This window comes from Aphis gossypii, chromosome 3 (assembly GCF_020184175.1).
Source record: "Aphis gossypii isolate Hap1 chromosome 3, ASM2018417v2, whole genome shotgun sequence".
NCBI classification, from domain to species: Eukaryota; Metazoa; Arthropoda; class Insecta; order Hemiptera; family Aphididae; genus Aphis; species Aphis gossypii.
In genome coordinates this window covers 27,520,149-27,534,994 of record NC_065532.1, presented here as the reverse complement: position 1 = coordinate 27,534,994, position 14,846 = coordinate 27,520,149, and the positions used below count along the sequence as shown (strand labels likewise).

General features: G+C 31.4%; 2 protein-coding genes and 1 long non-coding RNA gene across 11 annotated transcripts in view; 2 read left to right on the top strand and 1 right to left on the bottom strand.

Annotated features, from left to right (window-relative positions):
* Nucleotides 1–3,980, top strand: part of LOC114125972 (lipase 3-like) — a 31,497-nt gene extending 27,517 nt beyond the window's left edge. For all 6 annotated transcript variants that reach the window (XM_050205113.1, XM_050205116.1, XM_050205115.1 and 3 more), the window contains 7 exons: nucleotides 180–378; nucleotides 481–595; nucleotides 1,079–1,322; nucleotides 1,825–1,986; nucleotides 2,101–2,185; nucleotides 2,273–2,415; nucleotides 2,751–3,980. In XM_050205113.1, the coding sequence (XP_050061070.1) occupies nucleotides 180–378; nucleotides 481–595; nucleotides 1,079–1,322; nucleotides 1,825–1,986; nucleotides 2,101–2,185; nucleotides 2,273–2,415; nucleotides 2,751–3,512 (1,710 nt within the window). In that variant the 3' untranslated portion in view covers nucleotides 3,513–3,980. The remainder of the gene's footprint in view (nucleotides 1–179; nucleotides 379–480; nucleotides 596–1,078; nucleotides 1,323–1,824; nucleotides 1,987–2,100; nucleotides 2,186–2,272; nucleotides 2,416–2,750) is intronic.
* Nucleotides 3,981–5,972: 1,992 nt separating this feature from the next.
* Nucleotides 5,973–7,425, bottom strand: LOC126551521 (uncharacterized). 4 transcript variants are annotated; one of them, XR_007605454.1, is made up of 3 exons: nucleotides 7,110–7,410; nucleotides 6,829–7,029; nucleotides 5,973–6,747 (listed from the first exon to the last, which is right to left on the bottom strand). It is a non-coding gene; the product is annotated as an uncharacterized LOC126551521 (long non-coding RNA). The 4 variants fall into 4 exon arrangements; XR_007605452.1 differs by having other exon boundaries at nucleotides 5,974–6,747; nucleotides 6,840–7,029; nucleotides 7,110–7,408; XR_007605453.1 differs by having other exon boundaries at nucleotides 5,975–6,469; nucleotides 6,571–7,029; nucleotides 7,110–7,425.
* Nucleotides 7,426–7,596: 171 nt separating this feature from the next.
* LOC114130750 (lipase 3-like) lies at nucleotides 7,597–14,334 on the top strand. The gene is made up of 8 exons (XM_027995800.2): nucleotides 7,597–7,941; nucleotides 9,838–10,036; nucleotides 10,189–10,303; nucleotides 10,438–10,681; nucleotides 12,340–12,510; nucleotides 12,622–12,706; nucleotides 12,797–12,939; nucleotides 13,209–14,334. Exons 1-8 carry the CDS (start codon nucleotides 7,915–7,917, stop codon nucleotides 13,971–13,973), a joined length of 1,749 nt encoding a protein of 582 aa, XP_027851601.2. The 5' UTR covers nucleotides 7,597–7,914; the 3' UTR covers nucleotides 13,974–14,334.
* Nucleotides 14,335–14,846: the final 512 nt, after the last annotated feature.

Genomic DNA, 14,846 nt, shown 5'->3' with positions numbered 1-14,846 from the left:
TTATGAAAAAAATAATAATAATTAATATAATGTTAAGTTAACTAGAGTATGTAAGTATATTTGTAAAGACTTTATTTTTAATAATTTTTCAAATTAATAAATTTATGTTTTAGAATTAATAATGGTATAAAATATGGTCTCTCATGAACAATTACTTTTTTATGAAATTTGAATTATAGGTGGAAATAATCCAAAACAATGGTTATGACGTTGAAATCCACAATGTCATTACAGCCGACGGTTACATCCTGGAGTTACATCGTATCCCCAGGAGTAAGCGTGGACAGGAGCCCACCAGAAACCATCCGATACTAATCCATCACGGCATTCTCGGTACATCGGCCGATTGGGTTCTAGCTGGAGCTGACAAGTCGTTACGTGAGTATCACATCCGACTATATTCTGTGAATCTAAAATCTAAATACATAAACGAAATATATCAAATTAATGCATGTTTTATTCGATATATTATGTATATAGCCATGCAACTCGCCGACGACGGGTATGACGTGTGGTTGGCCAATTGTCGCGGTAACACGTACAGTAGAAAACATATTTCGATGACTTACAAACAAAAATCTTTTTGGAATTTTAGGTAAATATATACTGTTTTATTATTCGATATTTTATTTTTAAAACCATCAACATTCATGAAAATATTGATTTTACTTAATTTTAAGTCGTTCAAAACAATATTTTTTACAATTGTCTTTTTAATAATTATTTTTATGTTTTTACTGTTTTAAAAAATAACCAATATTTTTGACTTTCGTATTCCGAAGTAGAATAGTATTCAGAGTATTTTTATATACAAAAATCAAATTTCGAATGAGTAGTTATTTATAATTAATTACAATTATTTTATTCTTTCAACAATTTTATTTTGTAACGAATTATTTTAGATAATGAAGTATATGTTTTTCGATAAAAGAATTGCCTGGTGTACGAAATTACACTGGATAAATGTAGAATCAAAACTTTAATGTCAAGATATTTACTTTTATTCAAAACATTCTTATACCTATCTGTTTAAATTTAAATGTTATTTTAATGTTACTACATTATTATATGGTTACAGTTTACATGAAGTCGGGAAATACGATATACCAGCTACGATCGATTATATTCTTTCGACTACGAATTCAACACAACTCCACTACATAGGTTATTCTATGGGTAGTTGTGTGTTTTTCATTATGGCTTCGGAGAGACCAGAATATCAGCCCAAAATCCGATCACAAATTAGTCTCGCACCTGTAGCTTTTTTGTCGAACACAAGATCGTCTTTAAGATTTATGGCTCCGTATGCGAAAATGTTGAACGTAAGTACATAATTACAAATCGCATTCTATCATTATTATATTAATAATAGTTATAGATTATAAATAATAGTATAAATATATAATATCAATAAAATAAATGATTAACAAACTTATTCATTTTAAGATTTTTTTTGATTTTGTGTACCATAAATATTTTAAGTACCTAAAGAAACATAAAAAAACAGAAACATTTTTAATAAATAAATAAAATATTACTAATTATACTAAAAATAAATCATCTTTATTAATTACAAATTATAATTTATAATATAAGTATTTAAATGTGGTTATCGGTTTTGATTTTCTTCCTTAAGGCCAATCTTCTTTTTTTTGTACTATAAATAGTTATTCAAGTTTTTATAACGGATAAAAGCATCAATAGTAATCTAGAATACACTTTTAACCAAACCTAATGTGTTTATGTTCGGAATTATCATACTCATACAATTTTATGGTAACGATTATTACATACTAATAAATAATGATGCACGTATTTTTATAGGTTGTATTTCACAGGATGTGGAAAGGGATGTTTATGCCGCAATCGGGTATGCAGAGGTTTATGGCGTCTACCATATGTAGAGAAAGAATAACACAGAAAATGATATGCGAAAAATGCATCATATTTTCCGTGTGCGGCAGCGACCCTTATCACTTTGACACCGTAATTATGATATTTTTTATGATTTCGTCAAAATAAACTAATCGACGATTGTCGAAATACTTACGAATTCACACGCAAATCGTTATTTATTTTATTTTTATGTTTGCATTACAGAAGTTGATTCCTCTCATCATGGGACACTTTCCGGCTGGAACGTCTTCTAATCTCGCCGCGCACTTCGCACAATTCATATTGAAAGGTACTGTAATGGTACCTATAATACAACACACGAACAAGCGGTGTTAGTGACGTTTTCCGATTTTTAATCCGTTTTATTTGATTACAGATACTTTCGGACAGTACGATTATGGTCGCGCTTTGAATTTGCGTCACTACAATTCCACCGAGCCACCAACATACAATTTGAAATCGATCAGAGTGCCTATCACTCTGATCTACGGCGAAAACGACATATTAGCCGACACGACGGTGAGTAACTTTAATTACTATTTATATATTTTCTTACTTTCCTAACGCTCGTTACACACAATTAATAGACAATTATCACTAATTTTATTTAATTATTTTTTTTATTTAAATAAAATATCATTCGTCATTGTAATATTATTATAATGTTATTGTGATAAAACAATATAATATAAAAAAAAAAAAAATGTGAATCGATTTGAATCCAAAAAGTTCCCCTCCTTTTGGTGCTCACTGGTGAGAGATGACTTTCGTCAAACCTCTCGTGTGATAAATAATGGTCATATCGATCACAAGTACTAATCGTATTTATTTTTTTTCATTTTTCACCGACGCAGGACGTGTTGAAACTGAGAGCCCAACTGCCCATGGTTTTGGACGCGTTCCCGGCCAAAAGTCCGTACTTCAATCATGTGGACTTCTTGTGGAGCACCCACGTCACTGAACAAATCAACAATCCTGTCAAGGAAATCCTGCAGAAGACCGACAACTTAGGATGGACGTACACGGGCACCGCGGCCACCGCCGTCCCCGTAAACGCCGCCGTCCCCGTCCATCGACCGCCGAACCAGATGCAGCTGAACCCCGTGCCGGGCATCATGAACCTGGCGCCCGGCCTGGAGTTCTTTGCCGAGAACCTGGACGCGATAATTGCGAGCACCATGCCTCAGCCGGTGGACGAGCGCGACGCCGCTGTGTTCGAACGGGAACGGGAACAGCAGAAGCTACTGTTCGGCGGAGTCATCAGGTTTGCGCAGGCGGCCGAAAAGAAGTACGGACAGCTCAAGGAGGAGATCACCAACGAGATCACCGGATGGGCAGACGACGTGGCCACTGGCGCTGAGACTCGGGTCAAGCAGACGGCCGTCCTGGTGAACGGCAAGATCGCGTTGGCCGGCCACTCGGTGGTCGGGGCCGTGGGCAAAGCGGAGAATTTCGTCGTCGGCGGCGTCGGTAAGGCCGAACAGTCTGTGGCCATGGGCATCGGCAAGGCCCATAACTACGTCAACTACGGCCTGAACAAGGCCGATCGGGCCGTCGGGAACGCGTTGAACGCCACCGTGGGCCGCGTGAGCCGAGTGTTCTGGTTCTGGAAGTGATGCGTCGGCTGACTAGAAATATTTTATGCATACGTAGTTATCGCACTGTTGCCACGCGCCCATCTGTATAACAACACTCGGCCGCTCGTCGGGAACTGTTATGGCTGTAGTTAGTATAGTTATATAGTTATTTATTAATTATTATTTTCGTGGTCAAAATATTTTTAGTTGTACTTTTGCGTTAACCCGAGCCGCATACGATTTAGTGGGTTTATCGTTTTAGTGGCATTTTTTATAATATATACAATCAGTACCTATACATTTATGTGTATTTGATTTTTTTTTTATGTATACGCTCCTTATATAATATATTTATAACATTGTTTGTGTAAAGATAAACTCGAGAATTCTTACTATATAGTTCGAGTCATGTAATAATTTTTTATTTTGTTATTGTCCCAAAGTTGGAATTTTTACGTATTTCATTTATAAATACAATATTTATATTAAAATTTGATTTTTTTTTTTTGGTGTATATCATTATGCATCCTATACAGTAGTGCTATATCATTTTATTCGAATAGAATTTATAAAATAATATAATATACATAACATCTACGTTTTTCAGGCATTTGAAATACATCTCTCAATAAACGTATCGTAGGAAAACAACAGAAAACAAAATAATAATAATTGGTGGAGTACTAAGGTCAAGACAATTTTGCACACCTCGGCTCTTGTGGCCCTATACGAAACTCGAGTATGCTACCATTTTTTTAAACAAATTATTCATAATAATAACATCAGAACAATACACTTTCTTAATTATTTTACCGTTGAATTACTTGATATCATACAATCTGTAATTGTAAACGAATATTTGTTTTGTGAATTGATCGAAATGTATTCGCTTTAAGTCAGTTGTAAAATTTTTAAATGTCGTGTACCCATGTACCAGAATAAGATAATAACTCGAAGAGGACATATGTGTTGTGTTTGTTATACAACAAACGTTCAAACACAAGGCATCATCTCATAGGGTTTGATTGATATTTTATTTATTACGAGTTATTATAATATTAGTTTTAACATCTTAATAAATTTCAACATTAAAATAGGTGTCTACGAAGTCTCAGAGATTCACTATATTAGGTATTACTTTTAAATTTTATAATATAGGTCGATCCACTCTAATTTTAAAAATAACAGATTAAAATGAATTATTGAGAATGTGAAATTCGCAATGTTGTACTTTCGTAGGATGGAGTAGCAGATAATTTATATTAACGTATATAACACAACACACATACTATAGCTGCTAACTTATAATGTGTTATAGACCGAAGGATGAGATTTGAGTAATTTCAACACATCTTGGTAAATACAATAATTTGGCGGTAAATATAGAGGTCATGAGGTCATCTAAAGGCTGTTTGTGTTAAAATATTTATAGTCTGATCGTGTTTATAGTTACTGTGTACATTTATACTTACAATATTATATATACGTGTGTGTGTATGTATAACTGATCAGAGCTCGCTACAATTTGATGAAGATTGATGTTTTGTGTCAAAAACTAACTTGACTGTGACCTACCCGTCTTAGGTTTTATGTGTATATCGTTTTAATTATGATTTATTGTGTAATAAATAAACAAAATAAATAACATAATACATAAACATTTTGCAGCTTACAATGAGGTGACATGTTGAGCAGTGTTTGAAATATGAATATGCGTTCACTTTAAGTAAGTTTAATTATTAGTTAGTATTGACGATATAATAGGTACATGTGAATTTATCATCTATATGATTTAAATTTTTTAATTGTTATAATGTTATAATACAGATTAAAAAAATATATCTATGATTATTTGGGAGCGTTTCGCTATTTGAATAACCTAGAGGCGTCTAATAAATAGAGTAAATTCGACCCATATATTCAGGTTTGGAAGATTAATTTTGAAAACGAACGTGTTCTGCTCACTTTCACAACACAACTAACGAATTTACGTTCACTAAACTTAAAAAAAAAACGTAGTACAAGGTTAGGTTAGGTGGTAACATTCACTTTTAAATATAAGTGATAACAGTTAACATTATTCTCATATATATATATAATATACATATACAGAGCTTGGATTTTTAAAAAACTTTTTAAATAAGTTTAAGAATTTTTGAAATTTTTCAGTAATTAAAACAGCTCACTGTATATACTCAACTTTTTCGTTCATTGCGGTGGATTTTATAATTTTTAATAAGAACTCTATGTTAGTACCTAATATTCTCAATTTTTATTTTTTAACATTTTAATTTTAAAGACAAAATAGTATCTGCACTCTGCAGTGTCTATAATATCTATATATTATAAATAAAAAAATAATGTAAAATGTATTTTTTGTACATTTAAATAGCAGATTTATGAAACTTGTTAAAAAGGTTCTAAATGATTTAGTGATATTAAAATAAGTTTGTGACATTGAAATAAGTTTAAAAAAATAAAAAATAATAATAATAATTTTGAGTATTATTTTAAATTTACAAGTATCAGAAATTTAACTGTAAATCATTTAGAAGCTCACAGTTTTCAAGTATTTCAAACTAGATATTGTTTTTTCTGTATATTAAGTTACGTGTTTGTATATTGGATATGACATTAGATTTGCTGCGATTGTCATCGTAAGTTGTTCCGATAAAACACGGACAAATGCAATAACTTTAGTTGCAATCTGTCGTGAAATGGGTAAATATTGTTTTTGCAGGTAATACATTTTTTTGTGCTTTTATCCCACTACCAAGGTTCAATACAGCACGAATTCATTTTATGCTTTTAGGTTATAGAAAAAAGGTTAATTTGCGCTTTTGGGTATCACTATTTATTTTAATTTGTTTTTGTAAATATTTAAAGGTTTAAAAAACATTCTTAAACGTTTTGCTGATATGCATGGTAAATCAAACCGTGACTGTTGCTTTTCAATAATTAATACAATTAAAATATAACGTTTTTTCGGTTATTGCCTATATAGTTAAACAAAAAAAAGTATAGACGATTAGGTACAAATATACGTATATAAATGTATAATGGGTACTTAATGGTTTTTATCGTTATTGTTCATTACATCGGATCTACGCTTTCACCGTGAATAGGTATAATGACGATTTGAATTTCTTTTAAATGAGATTGAAAGTTTTTTTTTTCACAAAAATCCATACAATCTTTGATTTAGAAACCGCGAACGTCGTTTCCTAAAACCACATCACTGTCGTCGCCGTAACGTGCAGACATCGACCGTCGACTGAAATATTTACATTTCAAATCAATAATAATTATAATAATATAATGCACTTGATAAAAATGTTTAATATCATGAGATAACTTATAATTTACAACGAGTTGGTACAACGAATAGGTGGGTACTGGCCGGTGTCATATCGTCGGAACGAAACACGATTAAGCCTACGGACGCGTGAGTGCGTGACTCATATAATTTTATAGTAGTTGCGTCGTGTGCAACTGTAGGTACAGATGCGCGCGTTGAACTGTTAACGTAATAATATTATAATCAACTTTCGGCCGTCTGTTCAAAAAAAAAAAAAAAATAAAAATATTTTAATGTTTCGTATTATCATTTATAATAAGTAATTAATATAATATTACCGTGGTATAATGTTATATGCGCACTAATTAAATGCTACCGCGTCTTCTCTCTGTACCTCATCTCTATTTTCCGCATATATAGTGCACGGCGTTGTTCCACTTGGAAACACGTGGTCGTTACGACGATCATCATCGTTCGTACGTGTATTATACTACTATAATATTATTATAATACACATCACACCTGCTCGGTCGAATCGTCGTATAGCTGCAGACTGTAGGTAGGTAGGTCGGGATCGTGTCGCGATTTTGGCGCTACCTACACCGCGAAATGCGGTCGCATACAACAACAAAAATAATAATGATAATGATAATAAATAATAGTCGTACAGACTATCGCGGAACTCGCGCGATCGTCGCCAAAAATCTCGTCCGACGCGTATGATATGTACCTGCTACCATTACGATATTGTTATTATTATTATTATTAATTTATTGTTTGTTATGTATATATGTATCGTACTGCGCGAGTCGAATAAATTGACATCCAACCAGGCACTGCGGAATTGTTATTATTATTATTCTTTTTTTTTATTATTATTATTATACGCCTATTAAAATATGTGCTATACATATAATATTATTAAGCTTCAGCCGTTCAGTGTTCATCGCGACCAGGACTGAAGCAGTCGTGTTCGCGCTCGCGCGTGGTGTTCTCACATTGTGATACGCTCGTTGCCGGATTTCTCCGATTCTTCTCTCCGTCCGTTTTCGCTGCACACGATCCACCACGCACTTAATATTAGCAGCATCATAATGCGTACATGAAACTCATTCCGACTGCGATTTTTTTTCATCTTCAAGTATGCCCGAAAATGTCAAATCGTCCACCGTGAGTAACCACAACCAACTTTTATAATTTATAATAATTATCTGTACTATATAATATTATTGCACACATTGTATTCTCAATCGAAAAATCTTAATCATACAAAATGTATTAATATATTATACTGTCTGTGGACGACGACGTAAAGTTCATAATATACAATACGATCGGATGACGAAACCGCTGACATTAAAATATTTAATATTATGTACCTATCATGATATAACTCGTACGGATGAAAAAAAAAAACTAAATCGTACGACTTTCGATTTCGTATTAGAATTAACATGTACTTCAAATTGTATAACAATCGTCGAATAATATACACGCGAAGATAACATATTATAATGCCAACGTTATTATGGTCCACAATGTCAATTGATTGCATAATTCATCGACCAAAAATAATCTCCTTTATATACATTGTTGATGGTTTATTATGCCAAAAAACACTTATGTATACACCGACGCGGCAACACATGTGTTATAAAAAACTGTGAAATGACTAATGAATAATAATACGTAGAATTCAAATTCAGAATTAAATAACTCAATATATCAATATTAGTAAAATAGAATAAATTACGCATTTTACTTATCATGGTTTTGAAGAAATTTACGTTTTTTATCGTAGGTACTCAATCAACGGCATATCGGATAACCGAATTCGAATTAATTAATTTAATAATTCCGGTTATTTTTGGTCAGCTGAAGTTCGATATTCTAACGATATTTTATTGTAATGGGTATAAGTAGTATAAATCTGACCAATAAAGTCTAGACTTGATATCGTATCGCATTTCATTATGTGAAAATAACAGAAAGATAATTCATTTTAAAAATATTTTCTATTGTTAACAAACTTTAATCATTTCAGTGAGAAAATAAGAATGTATAAAATAAATACTACAATTTCATTGTTTACTTAGTTCACTGTAATAGCCACATCGTATACAATTTAATATAGCATTATAACATATCGTAAAGTAATTTAAAAGTTTCAATAGGTATGAGTAAATGCTTACAATGAATAGAAATAACCGTGATACTGTGATAGTACGTTTACTAAAATAAAATAGATGATACTATTCTATATAGGTATGGTATATTTTCATAATAAATATATATATTTAATAATTATTTATATAACATTTTATCAAAAACCATTTTTTCAGTATGCAAATTTAAAACTTTTCATGTTTTTTTTTTTAAGCAATAATGGTAGGTATTAAATTTAAGTTTCATTTTATTGCTTTATTTACTAAAAATAACTAAAAAAAATAAAAACTGAGTAGAATCAAATATATTGGGAGACATTTTTGGAGAGTTGGGATATTAGCTATGTATAAATATAAAAAAGAAGATAACATTGTGCACTCAATCGACCATATACCCCAAAACATGTAAGCTAGCTTTTATATTCTATACATTACGGCAGTAAAAAATAATTGGTTGTCATACTCTAAATAATTGTTTAAAAATCATAAATTCGTTTATTATTATTAAAATATTTATACTTAGTAGGTATTCAAGCTTTATTTATTGTATACAGGTATCGCGTTAAACGAAAGGTTAATGATTTAAAAAAATGATTAATGATTTACTAGACTTGAAATAATTAATAAATTATGATTATTTTTACTGTATTTTTACGATATGAAAAAAAGTATTAAAATCCTGATGTATCATCTTATTAGTGTATAATTTAATATTTTCTAGAGCAAATAATGTATATTATATATATTATATACAGTAGACGCATATTTGAACGATCTTAGTCCAGTTATCAAGTCCCGAGCCCTGGTCATAAAACTATTCGTTTAACTTGTTTAACTTATACTAGATTTGTATGCCTACGATATCTACTTATTTTAGGATTATTTTTAAAATTCATATTAGATTGAAATTGTCAAAAACAATGGTTACGCTATTGAAGTACACGATGTCGTTACGGACGACGGTTACATCCTGGAGTTACATCGCATCCCGAAAAACAAGGACGGACAAGAACCCACTAGAAACCATCCGGTGTTCCTACACCACGGCATTTTAGGAAGCTCCGCGGATTGGGTACTCGGCGGGGCTGATATATCGTTACGTAAGTGAATTATCAAAGATTTGATAAAAAATTCTTTTTATCAAAATGTATATTTTAGCGTTTTTCGACGTGCCTACCTTAATTATTACTATTAAGCTTATATACCTACAGCATTTACACTAATATAATAATTGTGCATTATAAATATGTAGCGATGCAACTATCCAACGCTGGGTACGATGTGTGGATGGCCAACTGCAGGGGTAACACTTATAGCAGAAAGCACTTGTCGATGAATTTCAAGCAAAAAGATTTTTGGAATTTTAGGTAAAACTATACGTATTATTATTATTGTTGTTGTTATACAGTGTACGCGGTCAATAGATTAGCTTTTTTAAGTATATTCATTTTAACAATAATAATTTATATAAGTAATACATATTATAATGATGGTTGTAAAGCTTACACGAAGTCGGAACGTTTGATTTACCAGCTTCGTTCGACTACATTCTATCAAAGACCAATGCCACGCAACTCCATTATATAGGATATTCGATGGGGACGTCTGTGTTTTTTATTATGGCTTCAGAAAAACACGAATACCATCAAAAGATTAAGTCGCAAATCAGTCTTGCACCGGTTGCCTACTTGTACAACACAAGATCGTCTGTGAGACATATCGCTCCATACGCGAAGAAGATGAATGTAAGTTATTGTTCATTAATATTAAATAATTAATAGGTAATAACTTAAAATATATGGCAATACCATAATATTATTTTTTGATTCGCTTCGTAATTCGTAATGTTTATACGTTCGCAAAATCGTCAATGTTTATAAACAATAAGAACAACATTATTATTATTATATAGAAACTTTGCGTTTTTGCCAAAAAAATATTTTATATATATAGATGCAATGTAGTTATTTTAGCTGGTATACACAGTTATATATTTGAAATATTTTATATTATGTTAAAAAAACTAAAATACTACAAGGTTAGGATGATGTAGTTGTAGTAAAAACTTAATATTGTATTTCTATTATTTCAGCGGGTCGTTTTAATCTTGATCATTTAAATGTTGTATGTATACTTTAATTCAGAGATTTCCAATCGGGGTGCCACAAACTTAATTTAGGGTCCCGCGAAATTATTTGAAATATATTTTATATTATATTATTTATGCAATAATAATTAAAAATAAGAATATATAGTTAATTTTCAATGTAAAAATTTGTTTTATAAAATATAATATGTGTATAATAATATAATAATAATAATAATAATATTGTTTATTACGGAATAATTCCAATTACATTTTAAATAAATATATAAGAGAGTTACATTAGTAGCTACTTTGGAGAGAAAAAAAAATATATAAATATAAATCAAGTTATGTGTAAACTGAATAAATTAATGTATAATATAATATAAATAGAAAAAACAAAAAAAAAGACATAAGAGTTGAAAATTAATGAATATACGAAGAGAGATCATTAAGTGAACAGTAAAATAAATCTATATTATGTATAGAGTTTCCTATAGCCATTAGAGTATTAGAAGGAGAGAATGACATATATTTGGATGAAATGTTTGGTGGATAGAAAAGCTGTTTTTGTCTAGAGTTTAGGGGATTTATTTTGAAACATAAGCGTTCGACAAGTTCTGGACAATCTATAATATTGTGTAACAGTTTATAAAGGAATTTTAAATTTAGTTGTGTAAATCTTTTTTCAAGTGGTGATATAGAGAAAAGCCTATTTATAATATTATAATTAGAATGAGGAGCTCTATAAATATGACATTGAAAGCTTAAAAATCTTAAAAAATTATTTTGAATTTGAGAGAGGTCTTTATTTTGGGTTGTATATACTACATACCTACATCTTACTACTTTTATTATACATAGGTATGCACTGATAATAAAACCGAAGTAGTCGATAGGGTGCCTTCGGATTTTAAGAAAAAGACTAAGGGTGCCGTGAGTCAAAAAAGGTTGGGAACCTCTGCTTTAGTATTTAATTTTTAGGTTTGAATTCATGTGTATTAATTCTAAAATTAAAATGTCTAAAAACAAGAATCTATTTACGGAATTGTTAACATTGAAAGTGATATTTAAATTTATAAATAACAATTTAACAAAAGTAAATACACCATCATAATAATTATATAGGTTCATTATCCTGGGAAAAAACTTTGTGATTTTTTTTTTTTGTTCATCTTTTTTTTTGAAATATTAGAAATGTTATTAATGTTGAAAATCAGTTTAAATAAAAAATTTAAAATCATATTTAATACGAATTATATTGTATTATATTGTACTAATCATCTACTTACCTACATTTAATTGTTTTCTCTTTAGACTATGTATCAATGGGTTTCCAATGGAATGTTTATGCCTCAATCAAAGATGCAATCTTTTTTGGTAACTAATTCGTATGGAGAAAAAATTGCACAGACTATGTTTTGTCAAAAATGCATATCTTATGCTGTATCTTCCGTGTGTGGTAGTGAAACGTATACTTTTGAAAACGTAATAATTATATTTTATTATTTTGTTATTGATATTACAAGATGAAAAGCTATAATTTAAATGATTATTGATTTATGATATATTTTGTTTGTCGTCATATATGCTTTATAGAAATTACTACCACTCGTCATTGAACACTTTCCAGCAGGAACGTCAGCCAAGCTTACCACGCATTTCGCACAGCTTATATTGAAAGGTGATTAATCAAAAATGTAATGTATGTAATATACTATATGTTTCATAATGTTTTTTATTTTATTTTCGTGCTTTGAAATTCACTGTGCAGACTGTTTTAGTCGATACGATTACGGTCCAATTATGAATTTACAACATTATAATTCTACCGAACCTCCAATGTACGACTTGAGATCAATACAAGTGCCCATTGCGTTGATATATGGAAAAAATGATGTATTGACCGATGTAGAGGTGAGATTTTTTTGGAAATCCTTGTAAAATTGTTACTTGTAGTTGTATATTTTAACTTTTAAGCAAATGAAACATTATAAAATACCCACTTAGTGCATATATACACTATAACAGAATGAACATTTTCCATTGTGTTTACTACGAATACTTATACCTATATAGGTATAAAAAAGATTACATTTAATAGGTACACTTAATACATATTAAATGTAATCTTTTTTTACTCAATGACTATAATAATAATAATATCGTGCTATTTTTACACGCAGGACGTAATGAGACTGAAATCACAACTTCCTAAACTGGTGGACGTCGTTCCGGTCGACAGTTCGCGTTGCAATCACGTGGATTTTTTGTGGAGTCTAGACGTGACCAAACAAGTAAACATGAAGGTAACGGAAATACTACAGAAGACTGACCACCCGGACTGGGAGTTTACGGGTCCTCCCGCGGGCCCCTGTGAAGATATTACCACCGACAACGACGGTCCAGCGATTAAAGGACAACAACCAAACTCGACCAACGATCATCACGAATTAGCGAACTTTGTACTGGTACCGGAATACTCGTCTGGTGTAACTCCGGTGCAGCGGGACGTTGACGACGACGACGAGTCGGCGGAGCTCGCACGAGAACAGAGACTGCAGCAAAAGGTACAGATGTTTGGCAACTTGATAATGTTGTTCAAGTCTACCGAAACAAAGTACCAGCAACTCCGGAATGGTCTGACCAGGGAGTTATCCGAGTGGACTCGCGGCGCCCGAAACGTGATCGGAACTCGTCACTTGGTAGGAAGTGACTCTGCAGTTGTTGTCGCCGAGCCGGAAGACACGCCGTCGGTGGGCTGTGCGATCGTGGAAAAAACGGAACAATCGATCATGGAGTCGCAGTGCACCGATAAAGTCAGCGACTTCGGCGATTATCGTGGTGGTCCGAACCATATGGATGACCGTACGGCGACGACACGCGCATTTTACACCACGTTCGGCAATCTCGGAAGAGCCATCAGGTTCTTGAAGTTCCGCCACAAATAGACTGGTATTTCGCAAGACTCCTCATATAATATCCTTCGTACCTATTACAATTTGTTTGGTTTTTTTTATAGATTTATATTTACTTATATTATGTATAACACTCGTATACCATACGCGTAAATGCGTATTATAAATGTTTATTTATATTATGTAGAGGTGCTACACGCCTATTAAGCCTTAACATTTTTTCTTTATTTAACCAGTGCTTTCATATATCTAATCGGACTATACTTGCGACCGCACACGTCTAAGCGTCACCGGAAGTCCGACATAGCGTATATTATTATATATTGTATATCGGTTTGTACGATCCGTAGAAAGATAATTTTTTTTAATAATAAAATTGTTTTGTGATTTAATATTATTTTTAATGCGTACATAATATTAATGAAAACGTCGTCATATTGAATACTGATATACGTTTGGCACATACTCGTAGTAGATATATATTAATTTAATTTAAAAAGAAACAGCTTATACCAAATAAAAATATCAATTCAATATTTATTTACTCGTGGATCAAACATTTTTAATATGAAATACGTTTATATACATCAATCAAGTCTCTAAACTAATAACATTTGAGAGTTTTGTTTGATATTTATTTGTCCATGAGTGTAAGTAGTAAAAAGAAATGTATACGTTTTTGTAATCAATAGAAAATAATATATTCTGATCACATAGATTTTGTTCAACAAACAATACGCGTTTAATTTGGCTCGCTAACTTAATATGTTTTTCGTCCTTAGCATTAAATACTTCCTAGTTGGCATAGCTGGCTTATATGACTCTGGTATTGTGAGCTTATGACATTTGATTCTTCTCCCAATTGTCCTTCCCGTTCTCTTTTGTTAGAATCTAGAATAGTGTGTA

Excerpts from the sequence above, each read along its gene's own strand:
- LOC114130750 (XM_027995800.2), top strand. The coding sequence starts at position 7,915 with ATGCCCGAAAATGTCAAATCGTCCACC. Across the intron at positions 10,304-10,437 it reads AAAGATTTTTGGAATTTTAG|CTTACACGAAGTCGGAACGT; the intron begins GTAAAACTATAC and ends ATGGTTGTAAAG. Across the intron at positions 10,682-12,339 it reads CATACGCGAAGAAGATGAAT|ACTATGTATCAATGGGTTTC; the intron begins GTAAGTTATTGT and ends TTTTCTCTTTAG.